General features: G+C 55.0%; 1 protein-coding gene across 1 annotated transcript; it reads left to right on the top strand.

The window, feature by feature from the left end:
* The first annotated feature begins 1183 nt into the window (after nt 1-1183).
* PDIA4 (protein disulfide isomerase family A member 4) lies at nt 1184-20074 on the top strand. The gene is made up of 10 exons (XM_082846695.1): nt 1184-1548; nt 7305-7488; nt 8688-8893; nt 10641-10779; nt 11743-11948; nt 12073-12231; nt 14983-15134; nt 17058-17214; nt 17511-17744; nt 18683-20074. Exons 1-10 carry the CDS (start codon nt 1461-1463, stop codon nt 19096-19098), a joined length of 1941 nt encoding a protein of 646 aa, XP_082702821.1. The 5' UTR covers nt 1184-1460; the 3' UTR covers nt 19099-20074.
* The last annotated feature ends 640 nt before the right edge of the window (nt 20075-20714 follow it).

Here is a 20714-nt window from a genome sequence, read left to right as displayed (position 1 = left end):
CGGCAGGCGGACTCTCAACCACTGCGCCACCAGGGAAGCCTCCTGAAAAGTTTCTTAAAATGATATTCAACTGTTTGATATTCTACATTCAGAGCATTCTGATAAATCACTTAGTGCATACTCATCCTGTCGTTACAGTTAATTGAATAATGTCTTCCTGCCCTACAAAATTGAGGGGAGTACCATCAGATTCAGTAGTTCAATAGAAATTTATTAAATTTAATAAATCAAATAAAAAACTTTCTAATTACTAAAGCCTGTGAGTAGTTAGCTTTCTTTCTTCCTGACAATCTGTATACACAGAAAAATACTTCTGGACCCTCGAGTTTTGTTAATTTTACCTATTTGTCTTCCGTAACTCTTCAGGCATACGAATCCCCAGGTGTTAAAGAAATCTCAAACCCTAAAACACATCACGGCTTGACGTACAAAAATCATTATCTATCTTAATCTAGTTTTTTTCCTCCTAAATCGTCAAGAGGGAAAACCTCAAGCCTATATTTAGACTTGTGTAAACCTATAGATTTTGCGTAAAATCAGAAGAAATTGATAACATGAAGCAAAGTTTAGACACGCACCTGATGGCCTGCTCATAGATGAAACCCTAGAGAGAAGCTTCCCCAAATCCTAGTTCTAGATTCACTTTTACTGCATGCGACCCCCGTCCCTAGGCCAATTTGTGTTTTAATCCAGGAAAGAAATGCCAACTTTCATTCGCGCAGGCATAAACCAAAAAGACCACGAACATGAAGCCGACTCCGGAGTCCCGTTCTCTCTCTTTCCCACCAACAGACTAGTTCGGGCCTCTCCGCCGCTTCGCTCTTGAGCCCCCCCCCCCCCCGGCGTCCCCCAGAGTTGCGCACACGTACCCTCTCACCAACGTTCTGCTAAGGACACGTGTTCTTCCTGCCCAGATCAGCAGCCTGGAGCCCCGCCCGCCTCGCATTTCCAAGGCCCCGCCTACCGCTCCACCGGCCAATTGCTCCCGAGGCGTAGCCCGACCCCGCCCCTCCGGCCCCTGCCCGCCGCTTTTGTTCTCCCCCGCTCCCTCTCTCAGCCTGTGCGCTCCAGGCAAACCGAGTGGCAGCCGCTGATTGGAGGCCGCGGCGCAGCCAATCAGAAGGGGGCACCTCACGGTAGCGCTCTGATCTTTAAACGCCGGAGCCGCGGGGCCTGCGGAGGAGGCCAGGGAGGAGGATCTGCGCTGAGGACTGTGGTGCGGCGCTGGGACGCGCACTTTGGCGCTCGGACGCGCACTTTGACGCACGCGGCCCCCGCCCCAGGTCGGGCTGGGATTGGCCGGTCCGCGGCTTCCCCCGCCCCCAGTCAATTGCCGGCTAGGTCTTCCGGGGGGGGAGTTTCTTTCCTTACCTCTCGTTTCCTTTCGCGAGACCGGAGCCAGAGGTTTGGGATCGCCCAGTGACCGTCGGCGCGAGGAGGCCGAGCTCCGCACCGCCGCGATGAGGCCCCGGGAAGCCTGGCTGCTCGTTCTGCTCTTAGCCCTGGCGCAGCTGCTGGCAGCGGCAAGCGCAGAGGGCCCGGATGAAGGTGAGCGGCGGCGGGCCGGGCCTGTGGGCGGGGTCGCCGCGCGGACCGCCGACGTGCTGCAGTTTGAGGGCGGTAGCGGGGGACAGGATCGCTTGGGAGATCCGGGAGAGGAGGGCGGCGAAGCGGCCGGGGCTGCCACTGAGGCTTGAACGCGGAGAGGATGTAAAGTGCCTTCTTTGCATGCTGGCTCTTTCGCCGTGATTCTGCTCAGGTTTTCCTCGAGTCCAGGCTGACTTCCCGCTCCTGGGAACGGGAGCTTGGGAACTGGTTCAGCATTTGAGGCTAACACGTCCAGGGAGTGTGAAGGGAGAGGGGCCTCTGGTTTCAAAACAGATTTTAGAGAAGGGGCGAGGGCACGAAGCCCCAAGTGGGAGCTCTCGGGACAACCGCGGGCAGCAAGCATTTTTCGTCTCAAAACTGGTTTGTAGGTTTGGATATAAGTAACTCAAGGGTTCTGGTTTGAGGGAGAAAGGGATGGCTTGGTTTGCATCTTTTGGAAACTGGAGATAGCATTCCTTTTGCGAGCATTTATTCAGCACCTACTGTGTGTGCCGGTCACTGCGCTGGGTTGTGGGAGTTAAGGATGAGTGTGGCCCCTGCCCATAAAGCGCCCGCTCTGGGAGGAAGGTTCGCAGCTACTAGTCACCACTCCTGCATTTTTCTTTGAAGTCGGCTAGCTAAAAAATGGTGTAAGAGAACTTGGAAAATTAGAAAGTTTTAGTCAAGAAAAGAGTGCTAATTCCTAGAGAACAGGGCATCGCATTACTGGTCTTAAACTTCTTCCTCTCTGGCCTTTCTCTAGGTGACTAGAGTTTTTTCCTGTTGAGTTTGTTCCAATATAAATAAACCCCTTTTTCTAACAGTGTGTAAAGGAACTGTGAACTTTATACTCTTTTAAACAGCTTGAGTAACTTTTATGCAAGTCAATGATTCAAGAGTCTTTACCCACATAGAAAGGGAGGTTAAAAACCAGCTCTTGGTGAGAAGAACACCTACCTGCCAACAGGAACTAGAGAGTAGTGTCACCTGCAAGTGTCTTAGGACCTTTATCCAAATCACCTGGTGCTTATTTAAATACAGAGCCCCAAAATACACCCAAGCGGACTGCAGCAGTGGGCCCTCGAATCTGCATGTTAAACATTTCATTGATTCATGGGCAAGGTGAACTTTGGGAGGCACCTTAAAGTTTGAGGACCAGTGGAGATGGAGGGTAGTTTTTGGAACGTAGCCAAAGAGCAAACTAGCTTTGTCTTGGTTCTGATCCAGTGATTCTATTTTGCGGGGATTCTTAAGAGGCCTGGAAGGGTGGCAAACATGGGTGGACACCAAGGGCTATTAGGAAGAGTGAGTCTGTCATTTTGGTCACAGGTCACTAATGCACTGGAGACCCTGGGAAGTAGCCGCCTCTGGGGTGAGCCCGGGAATCTCTGCAGTTGGGTAGGGTGGGGCTTCTAGTAGTTACCTTGACTCTTTCCCATCCCTGGATCTTCACGTTCAGCTTCTATCACAGATAACCCATCCCGTGGATTTATTTTAGGGCCACACTTCCCTCTACCCCAGATGGTCCCTGTCCTTAGGGGGTTTTCCCTAAGGAAAACCTTTTTTTTTTTTTTGCCTCACTGCTGGGCATGCAGGTTCTTAGTTATTTTATTACTTATTTATTTGGCTGCACCGGGTCTTAGTTGCAGCATGCAGGATCTTCGTTGCGGCCTGTGAGCTCTTGTAGTTGCGGCATGTGGACTCGTAGTTGCGGCATGTGGACTCTTAGTTGCGGCATGCGGGATGGAGCCCGGGGCCCCCTGCATTGGGAGTGCAGAGTCTTAACCGCTGGACCACCAGGGAAGTCCCTTGCTTGCTTTCATTTGGGATTGGTTTAGATTTTAAAGTAAGTGGAAATTCACTTGGGTACAGTGCTGGGGAACTGTCCAGTTGCCCCTCTCTTTTCCTTTCTGGGAAGTAATTATCAAACGAGTCCGTGTAAAACTTGGGGCATCCTGGGAAGAAAATCCTATGTGTCACCATGGCATAGCAGCTGAGCGGTCAGGACCCTCCACTCAGTAGCCTTGTGCCTTTGGGCAGGTGACTAAAGCTCTCTGTTTCTTCCTCTGTAAAGTGCATGTAATGTGTTTCCCTCGGGGGATGAGAGAGTGTGCTTAAGTGCCCAGCACGGTGCCTGGCGCATAAAACATATCAGTTAAATGATGTTATATCTGATAACAAATTTCTCTTTTTCTATTCAGTATTGACCTAATGGTAAGATTTACCCAACTTTTATGGGCACCTCCCTGGTGGGGACTGGAAGACCGGCCAGCTGAGGAGGCAGATGAGGACATGCTGTAAGGAGCCGCTGGTGTCCAGCCTGGGCAGGATCCAGTGTTGTCAGATGTACTGGTGGGAGTGGGCAGGGGTTGCAGTGACCTGGTTAGAGGAGGGGCCTACATTTCAGGAGTGGCCTTACTGGGTGGGCTAAGCAGGCTGTGGAGATGATGCAAGAGGCTTCACTGACTACACGCTGGGGAGGATGGCACCCTTCCAGAAGGTGCTGGAAGGCTTTGGATATATTTCTATCCTAGAATGTCCAACTTTAAAAGTGAAGCCCAGTGAAGAGTGGTCTCCCCATTAAACTGAGATATTTTCCTTGTCCGGATGTGTGGGGTTTTAGTCCATGGGAATATAGAGCCAGCACCTTCTCCAGTTGCAGAGGAGTCAACCCTGGGGATTGTCTGCAACTTGGGGAGGAATGGAAAGGGGGGGCCACGCCTTAACGCTATTAAGGATCCTTAATTATGTAGGGAATGTTCTGCCATTTTGTTTATCCTTAAAAATATAAACTCAAAGTCAATTTTTTAAAAAGTGTCAAGAAATGAATTCACTGTTTGGAGCTCTGTCCCAGGATAACTCACGGACCCCCATTTAATCGTGAGAGCCCCATTACCAGTAGTGCTCTCAGACCACTTCGGGCTGGGTGTAGGTAGGAAAGCATCTTTGCTTTTCCATTTTGTAAAATTCACCTTATCCCTGTGCATTGAGCAGATAGCCGAGTCCCTCTTCCTCCCTGAGCTGTGTTTCCTAGCTTGAAGAGAGGATTAAGTTCTCCCGAGCCTTCTTTCCACCCTTCCTCCAGTCTTTCCGTCTGCCCGCAAGTAAACTTGATTCTTGGACTGAGCTGAGCAGCCAGGCGGTGAGAGTGGAGATGCACTGCCTGGGGCATCTACCTAACTGCCCACAGCAGGCCTTCCGGGCCGTGGGAGCACCCAGATCTGGGGCAAGGTGTGTGGTGCTTCCTAGGTCCCCGACAGGAGCAGAGAACCTGCACGACATCCCCACATTAAGCCCCCGGGTTTGCAGCCCCGATGTGGGTCATTTTGGGTGGGACTTTCAGGTGAGGGGCGGTCAGACTAGCCTTTTGAAAGCCACTGTGACAAGGTTCTGCAGGCCGACATGGGTCAGCTAGTACTTATCCTGCAAGTTTGTTGTAGGCAGTTTTCTTGTACCGGGAGCCCCTAGCCAGCCGGCGTAAACCCGGAGGTTCTCAAGCGTTACGTCCTAGGATTCCCGAGGACCTGGGTGTATCGTGTTGGCTGCCAGTCACCAGTGGAAGGGGATTCAGTGTGACGTGAGTGTAAAGAAACGAGCTGAGGCCACAGCCCTGAGAGGTGGCGTTGGGGTTGAGCCCAGGTTGTCTTCCTCTGGGTCCTGCCCCTTCCACGTCCAGGGACTGGTTCTCATTGCTCTCCCCAAGCCTCCTGCTGACAGTGCTGGGGGCCTGGGGCTTCTGCAGGCCTGACCTCCCCGCAGGGTCCCTGATGAGGAGCAGGGAAGTGGCGAGGTGGCTGGGGAGCTCGGAGAGGGCGGGAGGAAGACTGCGGGCAGGGCCGGTAACCTGCCCCAAGAAACATGGGAGTCTGCTGGGTATGCACTCCTCAAATTGGGTGTTCTTTTAGGATTTTAGAGCCGTTTCTCCTGCCCGCGCAATGGAGGAACTTCTGCCTTAAGTTGGGGGGGGGGGGTGTGAAAGGAAAAAGCAGTGGGTGTTTGAAGGGACAATGTGGAGGAAAGTGGGGCTCAGCGGGGTGGGGTGGGTTTTTGGTTTACTTTTGACAATTAGTGTGCAGATTGGTAGATTTTAATGATACCGAGCAAAGCTGCCACCCTGCCCAGACCAGTTCCTGGCTTTTCTGAGCACCTGCAGAGCCAGCACTGGATCAGTTCAGGGGCGGCTAAGATTGGTCAAGTCCCAGGGGTTCCCGGATCCCGAGGGCAGGTTTTCGAGCCCTGACCTCAGTCCCGCTGTCGGTGTTGGTTTCTCTCCTGGGAAGCATCTCCAAAAATAAATAATTGGCTCTGAAACATTCTGCCTTTGGAGTTGATGAAATCGTGCTGGCTGCAGTTCTGTTTGCTGGCGTGGTAGCAGCTGGGGAACCTGGGGAACGAGAACTGCCGTTCAGGATTTCTGGTACCTGTAGTTCAGCAACAAATTCAGTTGAACCTTGATAATAAGATGTGCTCATATGCTTGCGTTCTGGAAAGAGTACTTTGCTTCCAGGCAGGGCGTCCTACAAAGGTACGAACAGGAAACAAGTGCTGGTTCTCAGCTTTTCATTCTGGAGGATGGAATCCTAATCCATTTCTGAAAGGGGTGGCATTTTTACCTCATACACATAAAAAACAGCCCCACGGGTGTTACAATCCTTCAGCAAAAGGCTGAAATGTGAAGGGAGGAGTGTGGGGCATCATATTTTACTTACAAAGTCAGCCCGAGTAACCTCCGGGGTGGAAAAGTTGAGACCAGTACTTGTTTCCTGTTTGTACTGATCTGGGGACCAGGCAGTCAGTCATTCATTGGGCAGGGGTCGGGAGGGGGATTAGATGCAGTCCTTCCTGCCTGTGGAAGCAGAGAGGGTGAGGAAGAGGAACACGTGTGTGAAAGTTAGCCTGGCCCTTGAGCACAGACGTGGGGGGCCCATGAAGTGAGGAGCCTGAGGCGCGCAGCGTGCATATGGGTCAGGAGCCTTGCGCGGGGCGGCCTGAGGGGTGCATCAGGTCTGTGCCTGGGGAGCAGGGCGGCGGGTTCTCTGTACCTGGGCTGGAGGCCTGCAGAGCAGGGCCGGGGAGGGAGTGCTCCGTCTGCAGAGGGGGCTGGTCCTGCCCTCCGAGTCCTGCTGCAGTTTTTAGACTTTAAATTCTAGACCTGTAGTCAGTTTTCAGCCATCTTTTAGGCATGACCTCCCTTTAGGTGAAATCTTAAGTGGCCACCCGATATGCAAATTCCTGGGGTCGGGGAGGCCCCCAGGGACCACGCAGGACTCGTGACCATTTTGAGGGTTTTGGGTTCTAGGGAGATTTTTTTTTTTTTCTTTTTAAGTAAAGTTACGTATTTATTTATTTTTGGCTGCGTTGGGTCTTCGTTGCTGCGCGTGGGCTTTCCTCTAGTTGTGGCGAGCGGGGGCTACTCTTCATTGCAGTGCGCGAGCTTCTCATTGCAGTGGCTTCTCTTGTTGCGGAGCACGGGCTCTAGGCACACGGTCTTCAGTAGTTGCACCACGCAGGCTCTAGAGCGCAGGCTCAGTAGTTGGGCACACGGGCTTAGTTACTCCGTGGCCTGTGGGATCTTCCCGGACCAGGGCTCGAACCCGTGTCCCTTGCATTGGCAGGGGGATTCTTAACCACTGTGCCACCAGGGAAGTCCCTCTAGGAAGATTTTTTAAGGAGGAGGGTCACCATTTTCCTAACCAGTCTGGGTATTTTCTGCACAGATTCTTCTAAGAAAGAGGATGCCATTGAGGAGGAAGACGAGGAGGAGGAAGATGACGAGGACGAGGACGACGGCGATGACTTGGAAGTTAAGGAAGAAAACGGTGTCTCAGTCCTAAATGACGCGAACTTTGATAACTTTGTGGCTGACAAAGACACGGTGCTACTGGAGTTCTATGCTCCATGGTGAGGACCCACGCTCCGCCCCCCTCAGCCAGATGGACCAGGGGTTCCTCTGTGTCCCAGGCTGGACCCCTCAGAGTCATCCGGACCCCGCAGGGTGGGAGTGTCCAGGTGCAGGAACCCAGACTCCTGGTTCGGGAGCGCCAGGGGCTCAGCATTCTGCCAATTTGCATTGAGCGTCCGATGAGCCAGCCCTCGCAGACCGCGGGCCCCGCTCGTTTCAGATCCAGTGCTTAAAAATGTGAACATGTCCTCTGCTAGTTACAGCTGGGGGCGGCTAACGAGCTGTGATGACACAGAGACCTGCGTGGGTGACAGGCGCATCCCTCGTTACAGATTCCGCCCTCCACCCCCTCCTCCTGCCCGGAGTCTGGTGACTGCCCAGTGCAGCCCCTGGGGCCTCCCATAGGAAAGGTGCATGGGCCCTGGGGGAGCAGCCCCTCTTTTCCCATCTTTCACCCTCACGGGGCAGCCAGTCATGACTCTTGGGCTCCTTCCCCCCACCGCTCTTCTGCTGTTTTTTCCATCTCATAATCCCGTCTTCTTTTTCCCCTTTCTCCTGCCCTCCTTGGTTCACTTCGGAGACAAAATCGTCAAGATATTCTTACGTTGTTTGTCTAGCACAGTGTGAGATGCTTTGTAAAAGTATCTAAACAGACCTTAGGACAGGCCTATGAGGTTACACTGTTCCTGGTTTATAGATCAGCCGTTCTCAAACATTTTGTTCTCTCAGGACCCCTTAACACTTAATAATTGAGGACCTCAAATAGCTTGTTATGTGGGTCATGTTTATCAGTAGTTACCGTATCGGGAATTAAAACTGAGAGGTAGAAAAGGCCATCTTTAAATAACAGTAGCCCTCTTACATGTTCACATCAGAATGCTGACATCATCGTCGATCACGTAGCCTCTGGAAAACCCTGCCATATGCTTCTGAGAGGAGTGGAAAAGACGGCATCTTTCAGGAAGAGTTTTCTCCTCACACTGGGGTGTAGAGATGTTGAAAGCATGTTCCCTCAGCAGAGCTGAGTTTCGAACCTGGATCTGTTTGACTTTCAGCTGCCTTGGCCTCCCCTGTTTTGTGTTTCTTGTTAACTGCAAACATTTCTGGTCCCAGTGTCCCCGTTTGTGTGCGCGTTGCTGGATTTAAGTCTCCATGGATACAGTTAACCTGCTTCTTCTTCCCGAAATCTAATTCTCAGGTGCGGGCATTGCAAGCAGTTTGCTCCAGAATATGAAAAAATCGCCACTACCTTGAGGGAGAATGACCCTCCCATTTCTGTCGCCAAGATCGATGCGACCTCGGAATCGGCGCTGGCCAGCAGGTTTGACGTGAGTGGCTATCCCACCATCAAGATCCTTAAGAAGGGGCAGGCTGTCGACTACGAGGGCTCCAGGACCCAGGAAGGTGAGCGGCTTCTGAGCTGCTGGTGGAAGTGGGGGACAGGGCTCCCTCCCCCTGGAAGGGAAAGTGGAGGGGGTGATGGGAGGGGAATTTGGATATTAGAAAGGAAGCCAAGCTGAGTGGACGGGGAGTGATCCCTGATGGAATGTTCGCGGAAACTTGGATCAACATAAACTTGTCCTTGCATGGGAGGGGGTATCTTCTTCCATTGGCGACCATGAAACTCAAGGTCTGGAGCTGGTGTGTTACAGGTCATGGGTCTTGGTAGTGCGCTGGAGCGGTGCTTCTGAATGTCTAGCTTGTATCCGACTCCCGGGGGGTGGGATGGGGTGGGGTGGGGTTGAGGGGGCTCGTTTAGACAGACTGTTGAGCCCCAGCCCAGAGCTTCTGATTCACTAAGTTTCAGGTCTGGCCCAATAACCTGCGTTTCTTGCGAGCTCTAAGGGCTTGCCGAACGTGCAGGTCCAGAGCCCCACGATGGAACCACTGGCGTGCGGAGCCAGACAGTGTTTCTAAAACCAGGCCCGATGGGTCCCTGCCTGGCTCACATCAGACACTAAATAAGTTTCATTAAATGAATGAGAAAATAACATTGTGGTAGCCTTTAGCGTATCTCTTAATCACTTAAGAAAAAAGATTGCTTTGTGCTGCATTTTCCATTCCCAGTATAGCGTAGTAGAAATAGCACTGAATAGGTTTGGGGTCTTCATTGCCATCACGTAGCCCTGTGTCCCCCACAAGGGCCTCCCTTGCTGGGCCTTGGGCTCCTCATCACGGAGTGTGAGGTCACGTGGACTTGATCTTAAGGTTCCCTTTGAATTGGTACGAGAGTCTGTCCTGTGACAGACTTGTATATTTGGAGGTCTGCGCTTGACACCTGCCAGCTAGGGACGTGGCCCAGTTTGGAGTCTTGAGAGCAGAGTTTGCCTAAGTGGCCTCCCCAGGCACCAGCCCTCCCAGTGCGTCTTAATAATAATGGGGCTCGCCTGCGCTGATGGCCCCAGGGCCTCGGCTCTGCCTACACCGGCAGGTGCTGCTGTGCGCGCTCCAGTCTGAAAGCTCGTGCTTTGCGGCAGTGGGTCTCAGACCTGGCTCCTTGGTAGATTCTATGGCAAAAAAGGAGAGAAAAAGTTTGCAGCCACTGCTCCTAAGAACCCCTTGGAAAGTGCTTTGCGAGAATATATTCAGTGTCCCAGGCCTGGCGTTGAATCCATCTCCGGGGAAGCAGGCCACAGAAGGGCCGTTCGCAGTCTGCAGCCTGAGCGGCGTGGGAGCTGCTGCTTCTCTTTTCATTTTTCTCCAGTTTGGTTACGTTTTATGATGTGTGTAACATGCCAGTGCTAGATGTGCGTGTCTAAATACATATGTATTTGTACGAGTTAAGAGGATGCCCCCAAAACTATTAATAGGCATGTGTGGTCAAACACTGGGAGATGACCTCTCGGGGTTCAAGTGCAGTTAGAACCCTGGCGTGTTAGGAACGGAAGTCTCATTCGTCGGGTTGGGCTTGGACTGTCTCGAGCAGTCCGCAGCGGGTGCATGTGGCAGTGGACCCATGACGGACAGCTGCTGGAAACAGTGGGCCTCTGGCTCTTAACTGTGCAGAGTGGCCCTGGCTGTAGATGTGACTGGATTTCAGGAAATCCCATGGATCCTGTTCTGTGGCCCCGCTCTCTCTCTTCGCCCCTCACCACCTGCCACCCCTGGAGCGGGGGCCTGCATGTGCTCAGTCTTGTGTTGTTTCTTCCAGAAATTGTGGCCAAGGTCAAAGAGATCTCCCAGCCCAACTGGACACCTCCACCAGAAGTCACACTCGTGCTGACCAAAGATAACTTCGATGAGGTGGTGAATGACTCAGGCATCATTCTGGTGGAGTTTTATGCCCCGTGGTAAGATGGTGTCTATCACCTGTTATCGGATACTGGTCAGGCCCGTCCTGTGTTCGGTACAGGCACGGGCCGGGGGTGGCAGAGACAGACCCCCGCACGTGAGGCAGGGCTAGCCGAAGAGCAGGCGGGTGCAAAGTCCCCGCCGTGCACAAGTGGGCAGAGTGGGGCGCTGCGTGTTCCGAGAGAGGCGGTTTCACAGAGTCTTTCCTGGGGGGTAGGATGAGGCTAAAATATAGGCCTGAACCGTGGAGCCTGCAGGGAGAGTAAGCCACGTGGGCCACATAGGGGGGCCACCCAACGATCTGGGGCCCCTCGGAGCTGGAGGACACGGCTGTGCGCCAGGCAGTGCCCGCTTCCCCCCCGGGCCTTGCTGCCTCCCTCCTGAGATGTTTGAACCTTGGTTTTCTCTGTCTTCGTCTCTGCTCTTGACTGTTCTGGAGTGAATCTTGGAAGTTGACCCTGACTCTTGCTTTACATTCAAGACGTGTTCCCTTCTTGTGCCGGAGCCCCAGGGCCCCTAGAGCTTCCTGCCTTTTGTCCCTTCCCCTCACCGCCGCCTTCACAGGCTTGCGTCCACTTCCTGCCCATCCCTTGTGTCCCAGCTCACCCTCACGTCCTGTGTGAAGTCACCACTGACTGGTATCCTTACCTGTCCCAGCTCTCCAACCAAGAAAATTGTCTTGGCCTTTCCCATGTCTTACCCCATGTCACGGTTATGCCCCTGTCCACCCATGTCTCGGGCGTGTGTGTGTTGTGTGCGTCCCCCCACCCCCATGAAGGAGGAGGCCACATTCTGCCGGCCCCTGGGGAAGGCCCGGGCCCCGCCCTCACCCGGGGGCATCCCGAGGTTGGCCGGATCTCTCCAGTGGCCCGGGAGCGCAGGCTGGGTTTCTGCGCTTCACTTACCTGGCAGGTGGCATCCACACCAGAACAGGCCCCTGACAGAACTGCTTCCTCTCGCAGGTGTGGACACTGCAAGAAACTGGCCCCCGAGTATGAGAAGGCCGCCAAGGAGCTGAGCAACCGCTCTCCCCCAATCCCCCTGGCGAAGGTCGACGCCACCGCAGAGACAGACCTGGCCAAGAGGTTCGACGTCTCCGGCTATCCCACCCTGAAAATCTTCCGCAAGGGAAAGCCCTTTGATTACAACGGCCCACGGGAAAAATACGGTACTGCCACCTCCTCTGGCCTCAGTGGGGAGGGAAGCTCCTGGTGCGTGTGGGCGCCGGCAGAGCTGTGGGGACAGCGCCCTACAGCCCCAAGCGGCCCCTCAGGCGTGTGCTCTGCTCCCAGGGATCGTCGACTACATGATCGAGCAGTCCGGGCCACCGTCCAAGCAGATCCTGGCCCTGAAGCAGGTGCAGGAGTTCCTGAAGGATGGAGACGATGTCATCATCGTTGGGGTCTTTAAGGCGGAGAGCGACCCAGCCTACCAGCGGTACCAGGACGCTGGTAAGGAGTGGCCCTCTGGGCAGGGCAGAGTGCCCAGGCCCAGGCCCTCTGAGGTTGCTGGGGAGTCTGCTGCTTCTGTATAAAACTCCTGGGCATCGACTTAGGGGATGGCTTGATGGGAGAATTGAGATTGCATACGTGGGAACAGGCTTTCCTTTCTCGGCTTGGGGCTTGGTTCTCTGTTGCTTTCATTGCACGTGGGTGATATGACTTCTTACTAAATAGATGAGAGGGCTGCACAGTCCCCCTCCTGGCCTCTGAGAGGAGGGGAGGGGCACAGTCAAGTTCATCCAAGGTCATTGTCTACCTCCTGCCCCTTCCAGGGGCCCCTTCCCAGATCCAGTCCCTCTGCCAGGGGTAGGGTCTTGACCGGAAAGTGAGGGTTTCTGCATCAGACCTGGGTTCGAGTCCTGGCTCTGCCAGTGTTCGAATACCGTGACCACAGTCAGTGACTTGATCAGCTCGGAGATCTCACGTCCAACACGGTGACCTGTCCTACTTGGAAGGCTGTTACATTAGTTGAGATAAATTGGAGGAAGTGCTTAGCAAAGTGCCTGGGGATGCTGATTGCACACTGAATGCTGGTCTTGCCGGGCCGGGAGGCAGAGTTTATCACCAGCAGCTGTCAGTGGTGTCCCGTGGGGGCTGGCATCCTCGCTCCCCGGACGGTCCCTAGGCCATGAACAAAAGATGGCTTTTCAGGGACGGTCAGGATCCTCTTGGTCCTCATCAGCTCCTGAGTGCCCTCCACCCCTCACCCCACGTCACACACACCAAAACAGTTTGCTTTTCTACTTCGAAGGAGCAGTTATGATCTGCTTGCCACTTAGTGCTAATCTCTGCTGCGCAGTCACGGTTGTGCGTTTGTCAAATGCAGATTAACGTTGTAAAACATACAGTAGAGCTAAACTCTGTGCTTCCTCGGTCTTCACTGATTCAGTCAGTAACCTTGTCACCCAGTTGTGCTAGAAACTTGCAGAGGGGTCCCCTAGCCCACCCAGGGCCACAGGCAGCCACGGAGTCCCCAAACCTACACATTTATGTGCATGCAGATCCCTGGGGATCTTGGCAAAATGTGGGTTCTGGGGCTTCCCTGGTGGCGCAGTGGTTGAGAGTCTGCCTGCCGATGCAGGGGACACAGGTTCGTGCCCTGGTCCGGGAGGATCCCATGTGCCGCAGAGTGGCTGGGCCTATGAGCCATGGCCGCTGAGCCTGCACGTCCGGAGCCTGTGCTCTGCAACGGGAGAGGCCACAGCAGTGAGAGGCCCGCGTACCGCAAAAAAAAAAAAAAAAAAAAAATGTGGGTTCTGGTGCTATACATCTGGGTGGGCCCGGTGCTGCCTGTCCAGCTGCCTCACTTCCAGTCTGACATACGTGTGACCCCACGTGGCCGGTCAGGTTAGGCTCAGGCAGGGGTGATGGTCACTGGGCCTGGGGTGTAGACTGTGGGGAAGGAGCCAGAGACAGTCCTGGAGATGCAGCGTGGACAACAGGGAAGCTGATGGGGCAGGAGCAGAGGGGAGGCTGGCGGGAGGAAGGGGTCTGTGAGCGTGGAGGGCGGGCAGGAAGTTCTTGAGTCGATTCTGTCTCTGCACCCAGGGCCACCTGATAACAAATACCCGGGGCGCCTGGCGGCTTAGAACGGGTGTGCCTTCTGGGTGGGCCACCTTGTTTCATTCTTACAGTGGTCTGAGAGGTACCCTGTCCTGTTTCTACAGAGGAGGGACTGGGGCTCCGGGAGGTGAGTCACTGGCAGGCCTGAAGTCACACAGTCAGCAGGTCGAAAATTACGATTTCAGTCGAAGTCTGTCTCAGCTTCCAAAAGCTGTGAGCTTGTCCAGGTCGCCCCTGCCTCCTGCAAGACACGTACTGTGCCCTCAGCCACCTGTCCCTATATATAGCCAGTCGGAGGCTGCCCTCGGGTGGGGCGACGCCTCACCCGGTGCTGGGACCACACACTCGGCTCAGGGTGCGTGTGGATGCCTCAGCGAGGACAGAGCAGAGGGACTGAGGTGATTCCCCTGGGGGGTCCGGGGCAGGGGTTGACAGGCCGGCCCACGGGCCAAATCCGGTCCTCATCTGTTTTTGTAAGTTCCCTTAGAACACAGCACACCGGACGGTTTGCACGCTGATCAGCACAGAGCTGGGTCGTCATGACCGTGGGGTCCACAAAGCCAAGATAGTTCCTGTCTGGTCCTTTCCATAAAAGATTGCCAGCCCCTGTTCTAGAGTATCCTCAGTCAGTGGGGGTGCATTGGGGAGTTTCCCGAGATTTAAAGTATGTACAGCAAAAGAACCGCAGCCCACAGACAGGCCACCCAACAACTCGAGGAGGAGCAGTCAAAGCCCTGCAAAGGGTGCTGGGTGTGAAAACTCCCTGTGGGGATGGAGGGCTCTTGTGACGGACGCAGGAGGATTTGGGCTGTCTGTCCAGGGTTATGTGCTTCTCAGCATCAGAGGCCACAGACGACCGTAGCGCCTGACAAATTAGCTCTGAGTTTTTCTCTGAAGATTGTTTATTTTTAAAATAAATTCCAAGATATATAGATTTTAAGGGATTACATCTATACCAGGTTGTAAACTCCAGACTCCTTTCAAGTGTTTCAGCTCTGGATATAGTCCACACGGCGTTCGTGGTTAAGAACACTATTTTCTGGGCGTTTGCTTTGACTGATGGTGGGTAGTGAGTTGAGTCTAGATCATTTAAGCAATTTAGTAAATCGTGTATTTGTTGTTCTGTTAAATTTTCAGCTAACCACCTGAGAGAGGATTACAAATTCCACCACACTTTCCACACTGAAATAGCCAAGTTCTTGAAAGTCTCCCCGGGGAAGTTGGTCATCATGCAGCCTGAGAAATTCCAGTCCAAATATGAGCCCAAGAGCCACGTGATGGACATCCAGGTGGGGGAGGGATGCCAGCCCCGGGGCATCCCATCGGCATGGTCTCTTGGTCAGGGTTCGCGGGAGGGACGGCGGTCGGGGGTTGGGGTCACACATACCTCGAGGGTCGTGGGGCCTTGGCCCCTGGCAGAGCTCCACCTGCTTTTGCCAGAAGGGTTCCCCCGGTCTTTATAGCTCCTGGCAGGCCAGCAGCGGCCTGCATGGCTGGTGTGGCTCCTGGCCAGGACGTGCTGGCTGCTGGGTCTGAGCCAAGCCTCACTTGCCGCCAGGTGGCTTGGGCGCTGAGGCCTAGGAAGCGATGACGGGCCTCTCTGTTCACTGGGTGAAGCTGTGGGACATGGCATGTGGACCTGGCCTTTCTTTCCTCTATGTCCCCCCACTCTCGGTCTTCCTAAGGGGGTGACACACTCATCTCTAGAGGGGCGGAGGGAGTTCCCAGCCCAGGGTGAGCCTGGGTCCAGCTCGGTGTTCCGAGTGCTTCACAGGGGCTCCGCACTCCACTGAACAGATCTTCAGGTTTGGAAAAAACCTTACACCTTGAATCCAAATATTTTATTTGATAGAACGATGCAGAGAAGTGAGCCAACAGGCTGGAGGTCCTACAACCAGTTAGGAGCAGACTAAGGGGAGAATGCAGGTGTGCTCTGTCCCCAGCCAGGACGTGTGGGGGTGGTCTCATCTCTCCCCCTGCTCTCCAGCTTCTCTTTTTAGCATCCAGAGATACTGGCTCTGGGTCCGCAGAGGGGCCCTGATGGTACAGTTCTGTATGGTGTGTGTGCTCCTGGGAAAGGGGGGCTGTCTGCAGCTTTCAGTAGATTCTTGAAGGGGTCCTTGACCTGAAACGGTTGAGATCCACAGTCTGTTGTACACATCACTGCTACTTTGCTCTTTTGGTATTATTTATATACTGTCTTGGTTGCAAAAATTATTTCAGGCTGCTTTGTAAAAAATGCACACAACAGATAAAATACGACTTTTAAAAAATGGATTTAAAAATTAGGACAAAGGGAAGACAAGGGCAGGACAGGTAAGATGAAGCCAGGTGTAAAATCAGCACAGGCAGCACTGCCGTGAGGGGAGCCTGTTGGCTGCAGACGTAAGCGAGGAGGGCTCTGGCCTTGAGTCCAGATTCGGGCCCGCGGTGCCAGGTGCTCAGCGTGGGAGCGCATTTGTCCTGGGTCCCTCGGCTTTGAGCTCACCTCCTGAGGGATGGTTGGTCCAGGGGCCGTCCTGATGAAAGACACCCCACAGCCCAGCTGCCCTCTGCCTCGTCCCTGCTGCCTCCTCCCACCTGGCCCAGCCTGCCATTTCTCAGCGCCACCTGGGGCCACCTCCTGACCATCGCTGCAGATGGGACATGGGCCCTAGGGGGAGAGAGCAGTGGTCATCCATCACTTCCTGCTGGGCAGGCAGCCGCACCTCGACGGGCCTCGGTTTCCTCACCTGTAGAGCGAGGTGGCCGTGCCGCCCTCACGTGCAGCTGTGTGGCCCCATGCTCTTCCTGAGAGACACTGCCCACACCCCTGCCCCCGGCTTCAGTGTCGTGGCTAGTCAGGGGCAGGCTTTCTCCAGGCGGAGCTCAGAGCCCCAGCAGCGCTTCGCATCACGGCACCGTGTTCCTTGTCCGTCCAGTGTCCCAGAGAGGCTGCTGTGAGGATCAGACCAGGGGAAGGTGGGACCCTGTGCCCAGTGTAGCCCGTGTTAGCGCCGCTGTCATCTGGGAGCCAGGCCTTCCCCCAGCAGAACCTGATTGACCTGGACCGCAGGCCCCCACCCAGAGGGAAGGGCACGTGGCCTCTGCAGTTGCCCGAGAGGCTCACTTCGGGTTCCCTGGAGGAGGGGCCCCAGCATCACTGGGTGAAGCAAATGGCTTTTCCCATCGACAGCAACAGACAGCTGCACCTCACCTGCCCCCTTTTGCAGGACTCCACGGAGAGCTCGGCCATCAAGGAGCACGTGTTGAGGCACACGCTGCCCCTTGTCGGCCACCGCAAGTCTTCCAACGAGGCCAAGCGCTACTCGCGGCGCCCCCTGGTGGTCGTGTACTACGGCGTGGACTTCAGCTTCGACTACCGCGTCGGTGAGGCCCGGGTTGGCGGCTGGGGTGTGTGGTTACTTACGGCTTCAGGGGCTTTTTCCTCCCGGGCTGTGTCCCTACCCCCTTCCCTCTCTGCTTGAGCACGAGGGGAGCTTCGAGTCAAGTTGGGCCCTCTTAGCTTAGAGATGCGGGGGCGATCGGGCGAGGCCAGCTCCCAACCCCGACCCGCCTGCGGGCAGGGGCCCTGGGCTGTGGCCCAAGGCTGGTCCGGGGTCTGCGCCCGGCATCTGGAGCCTCAGCCGCTGCGGCCTGGCTCACAGCCCTCGGTGCCCTTTCAGCCACTCAGTTCTGGCGGAACAAGGTCCTGGAGGTGGCCAAGGACTTCCGCGAGTACACCTTTGCCGTGGCCGACGAGGACGACTTCGCCACGGAGGTGAAGGACCTGGGGCTGAGTGAGAGTGGGGAGGAGGTGAACGCGGCCATCCTGGACGAGGGCGGCCGCAGGTTCGCCATGGAGCCCGACGACTTCGATGCCGACGCCCTCCGCGCCTTTGTCAGTGCCTTCAAGAAAGGTGAGCCCCCATCCCATCCCCCCACCATCCTCCACCTCCGCGGCCCCACCGGCTGGTTGTCGGGGGCCTGGCCCAGGCTTCCCCCGGACCCGAGGGATGGGAAGATGGGGATGGAGAATCCCTGTTCTTTTGCTTTCTCTCTCTTTTTTTTTTTTCGTAATAGAATAAAAGGCAGGCGTCTTGGAAATTTCAAGAAGCCTTTTTTTTTTTGCGGTTACGCGGGTCTCTCACTGTTGTGGCCTCTCCCGTTGCGGAGCACAGGCTCCAGACGCGCAGACTCAGCGGCCGTGGCTCACGGGCCCAGCCGCTCCGCGGCATGTGGGATCTTCCCGGACCGGGTCACGAACCCGTGTCCCCTGCATCGGCAGGTAGACTCTCAACCACTGTGCCACCAGGGAAGCCCAAGAAGCCTTATTTTTAAAATATGTAAAGTACAACAGGCTTTTGGACTTAGACGTAAGTTTCATGTATGAGGAAAACTTGCTTTGGCATCAAGGCGAGCGTCTTTCTCACCTGGTTGCGCACATGGCCCCGGGTCCCCAGCGCTGGCGGCTGACGGGCAGACCTCCTTGTCCGTCACTGCTCAGTCTACTCCCCACCGTGGCTTCCAGCCCGCGGCGCCCACCCTCCTAGTAACCCCTCTGCATCGGGAGCATCTCTTGTGACAGCCTCACTGAACAGGACTCAGCGTCTGCTAGGCCTTGTGGGGAACCACCTGCACCCTCTCTGGCCTTTGCAGGGACTGGGAAAGTAGAAGACGTGAGGAAGCCGGAGAACTGGCGGTGGGCTTCTGGAGACAAGGCCCTGGCTTGCCCTGGCAGCGTCTGACTTGCCATGTCCTGCACGTCAGGCCAGCCTCACTGCCTGGTCCAGTCAGAGCCGCCAGGGTCGGGGCTTTTCGGCTCTCACACTCCTCCTCTGCTTGCTTTCCTTGGCAGGAGAACTGAAGCCAGTTGTCAAATCCCAGCCGGTGCCCAAGAACAACAAGGGGCCGGTCAAGGTCGTGGTGGGGAAGACCTTCGACTCCATCGTGATGGACCCTAAGAAGGACGTCCTCATCGAGTTCTACGCGCCCTGGTGCGGGCACTGCAAGCAGCTGGAGCCCGTGTACACAGCCCTGGGCAAGAAGTACAAGGGACACAAGAATCTGGTCATCGCCAAGATGGACGCCACGGCCAACGATGTCACCAACGACCGCTACAAAGTCGAGGGCTTCCCCACCATCTACTTCTCCCCCAGCGGGGACAAAAAGAACCCAATTAAATTTGAGGACGGAAACAGAGATCTGGAGCATTTGAGCAAGTTTATAGAAGAACATGCCACAGAACTGAGCAGGGCCAGGGAAGAACTTTGAAGGCCTTGCGGGTCTGCTCAGGGCAAGCGCGGCAGGGACCAGACAGCGAAGCTTCCAGCACTTGGCATTGGAGCCCGAGCCAGCTGCGAGCCCGGTGGGCTTGCTCAAAGGCAGTCTGTCGAGGTGTTTCGGTTTGTCTTGTGTTTTAATGTTTTATACTTTGGTATTTCATCTTATGCTCTGATACTGAACAGATATGAATGACTCAGTAGATTAGTCCAGAATTTTACAGAGGATACATCTATTTTTACCATTATTTGGGGTTTGATTTTTTTTTTAACTTTTTCACCTTCTTTAATATATTTCTTCAAAGCAGACCGTTGAATCTCTTCTGTGTGAATGTTTTTCTCTGTTTTTAATTTAAAATTTAAGAAGCCTTTGCCAAATCACGTCGACTTTTCCTTTTTGTTTTATTGTCGTCTGAGGAATGCTTAGCTGAAGATGGGACTGTTGGTGTTTGGTTTTTTTTCTTTCTGTTGTGGCACAAAGTGAGAACTGTCGCCGAGGACGTCATTTCAGCCCGACTGATCTGCCACCCGGTCCAGGGAGAAACAGCATCTCTGCGGGCCTGGGCGTCACCGTGCCTTCTCCTCCCAAATCGAGGACCGCAGGCAGGAGCGTTTCCCAGGTGCTCCCAGACCCTGATCCGAGGCTCAGCCTCCGAGAGGCCGCCTGCCTCTTCAGAACCGCTGTGGCCAAGGAGAGATGAGCTGGGGCACAGGTGGAGACTTTAGGGTGATAGGACGATAGGGTAGGCTGTTGTGATGGAATAAAGAAAGGATTCAAAATGAACCTCCATCACCGTCCTAGAGAACATGGTCCCGCCCTGGAGCCTCAGCGTGCTGGAGATGGAGAGGCCGGGCGTGGAGGGGAGGCTCCCTGCCCGGCCTGCCTGAACATCCAGGGGTGGGGTGGCATCCCGACCCGGGTAGGGGCATCGATGGGCTCTGCTCTTGGTTGTTTGTGGGTGGACAGTGGTGCACTCTGTCGGGAGGGGGGGCAGGGGTGGAGGGCAAGGCCCTGAGCACTTCTGGAGGCTGGAGGGAGGGGACAGGACAGGACAGCACGGGAAGCTGGACCGGCCTGCAGGGTTCTGGGCGATTTGTGTGATGTGAGCTTCATTCTGGGAGTTCATTCACCGAGATGTGCCATCCCCGCTCACCTGTTCCTAATTTTGCTGAAACAGAAATCGTGAGCTGGGGGCGTCTCTTCGAGCAGTGGCTGGTGGGTTTACTGCAGGGGTTGGGTGGGGCAAGAAGCAGCCCCAGGGGAAGGGACAGCCGTGGTGGGCCTTTCTAGATGATCTGCTTTCAAGTTGAGTCTGGCCAGGGTGGGCGGGGGTGTCTGGTAAGTCCTCAGAATCCCCAGTGTGGCAGGAAGTCCTCTGCACCCTTCCGGATGCCCTCTTCCCTCAGGAGGACAAGCAGGCCCCCTTCAGAGACTTTGTGCCAGAAGCTCACAGGAGTAAATCTGGGTGTGGGGCTTGAAGGCTTTTTTTTTTTCGACCGAGAGGCACACTCCTCCAGCACCGCCTCGGGCTTCCGTGCTGGTCTGGGAGACCTCACGCAGCACACGTGAGGCCTGGGCTCTAGGAGGGAATAAGTGTGGTCTCATTT

This window comes from Leucopleurus acutus (assembly GCF_964270905.1).
Source record: "Leucopleurus acutus genome assembly, chromosome: 9".
In the NCBI taxonomy this organism is placed as follows: Eukaryota; Metazoa; Chordata; class Mammalia; order Artiodactyla; family Delphinidae; genus Leucopleurus; species Leucopleurus acutus.
This window is presented reverse-complemented; position numbering and strand designations above follow the sequence as displayed.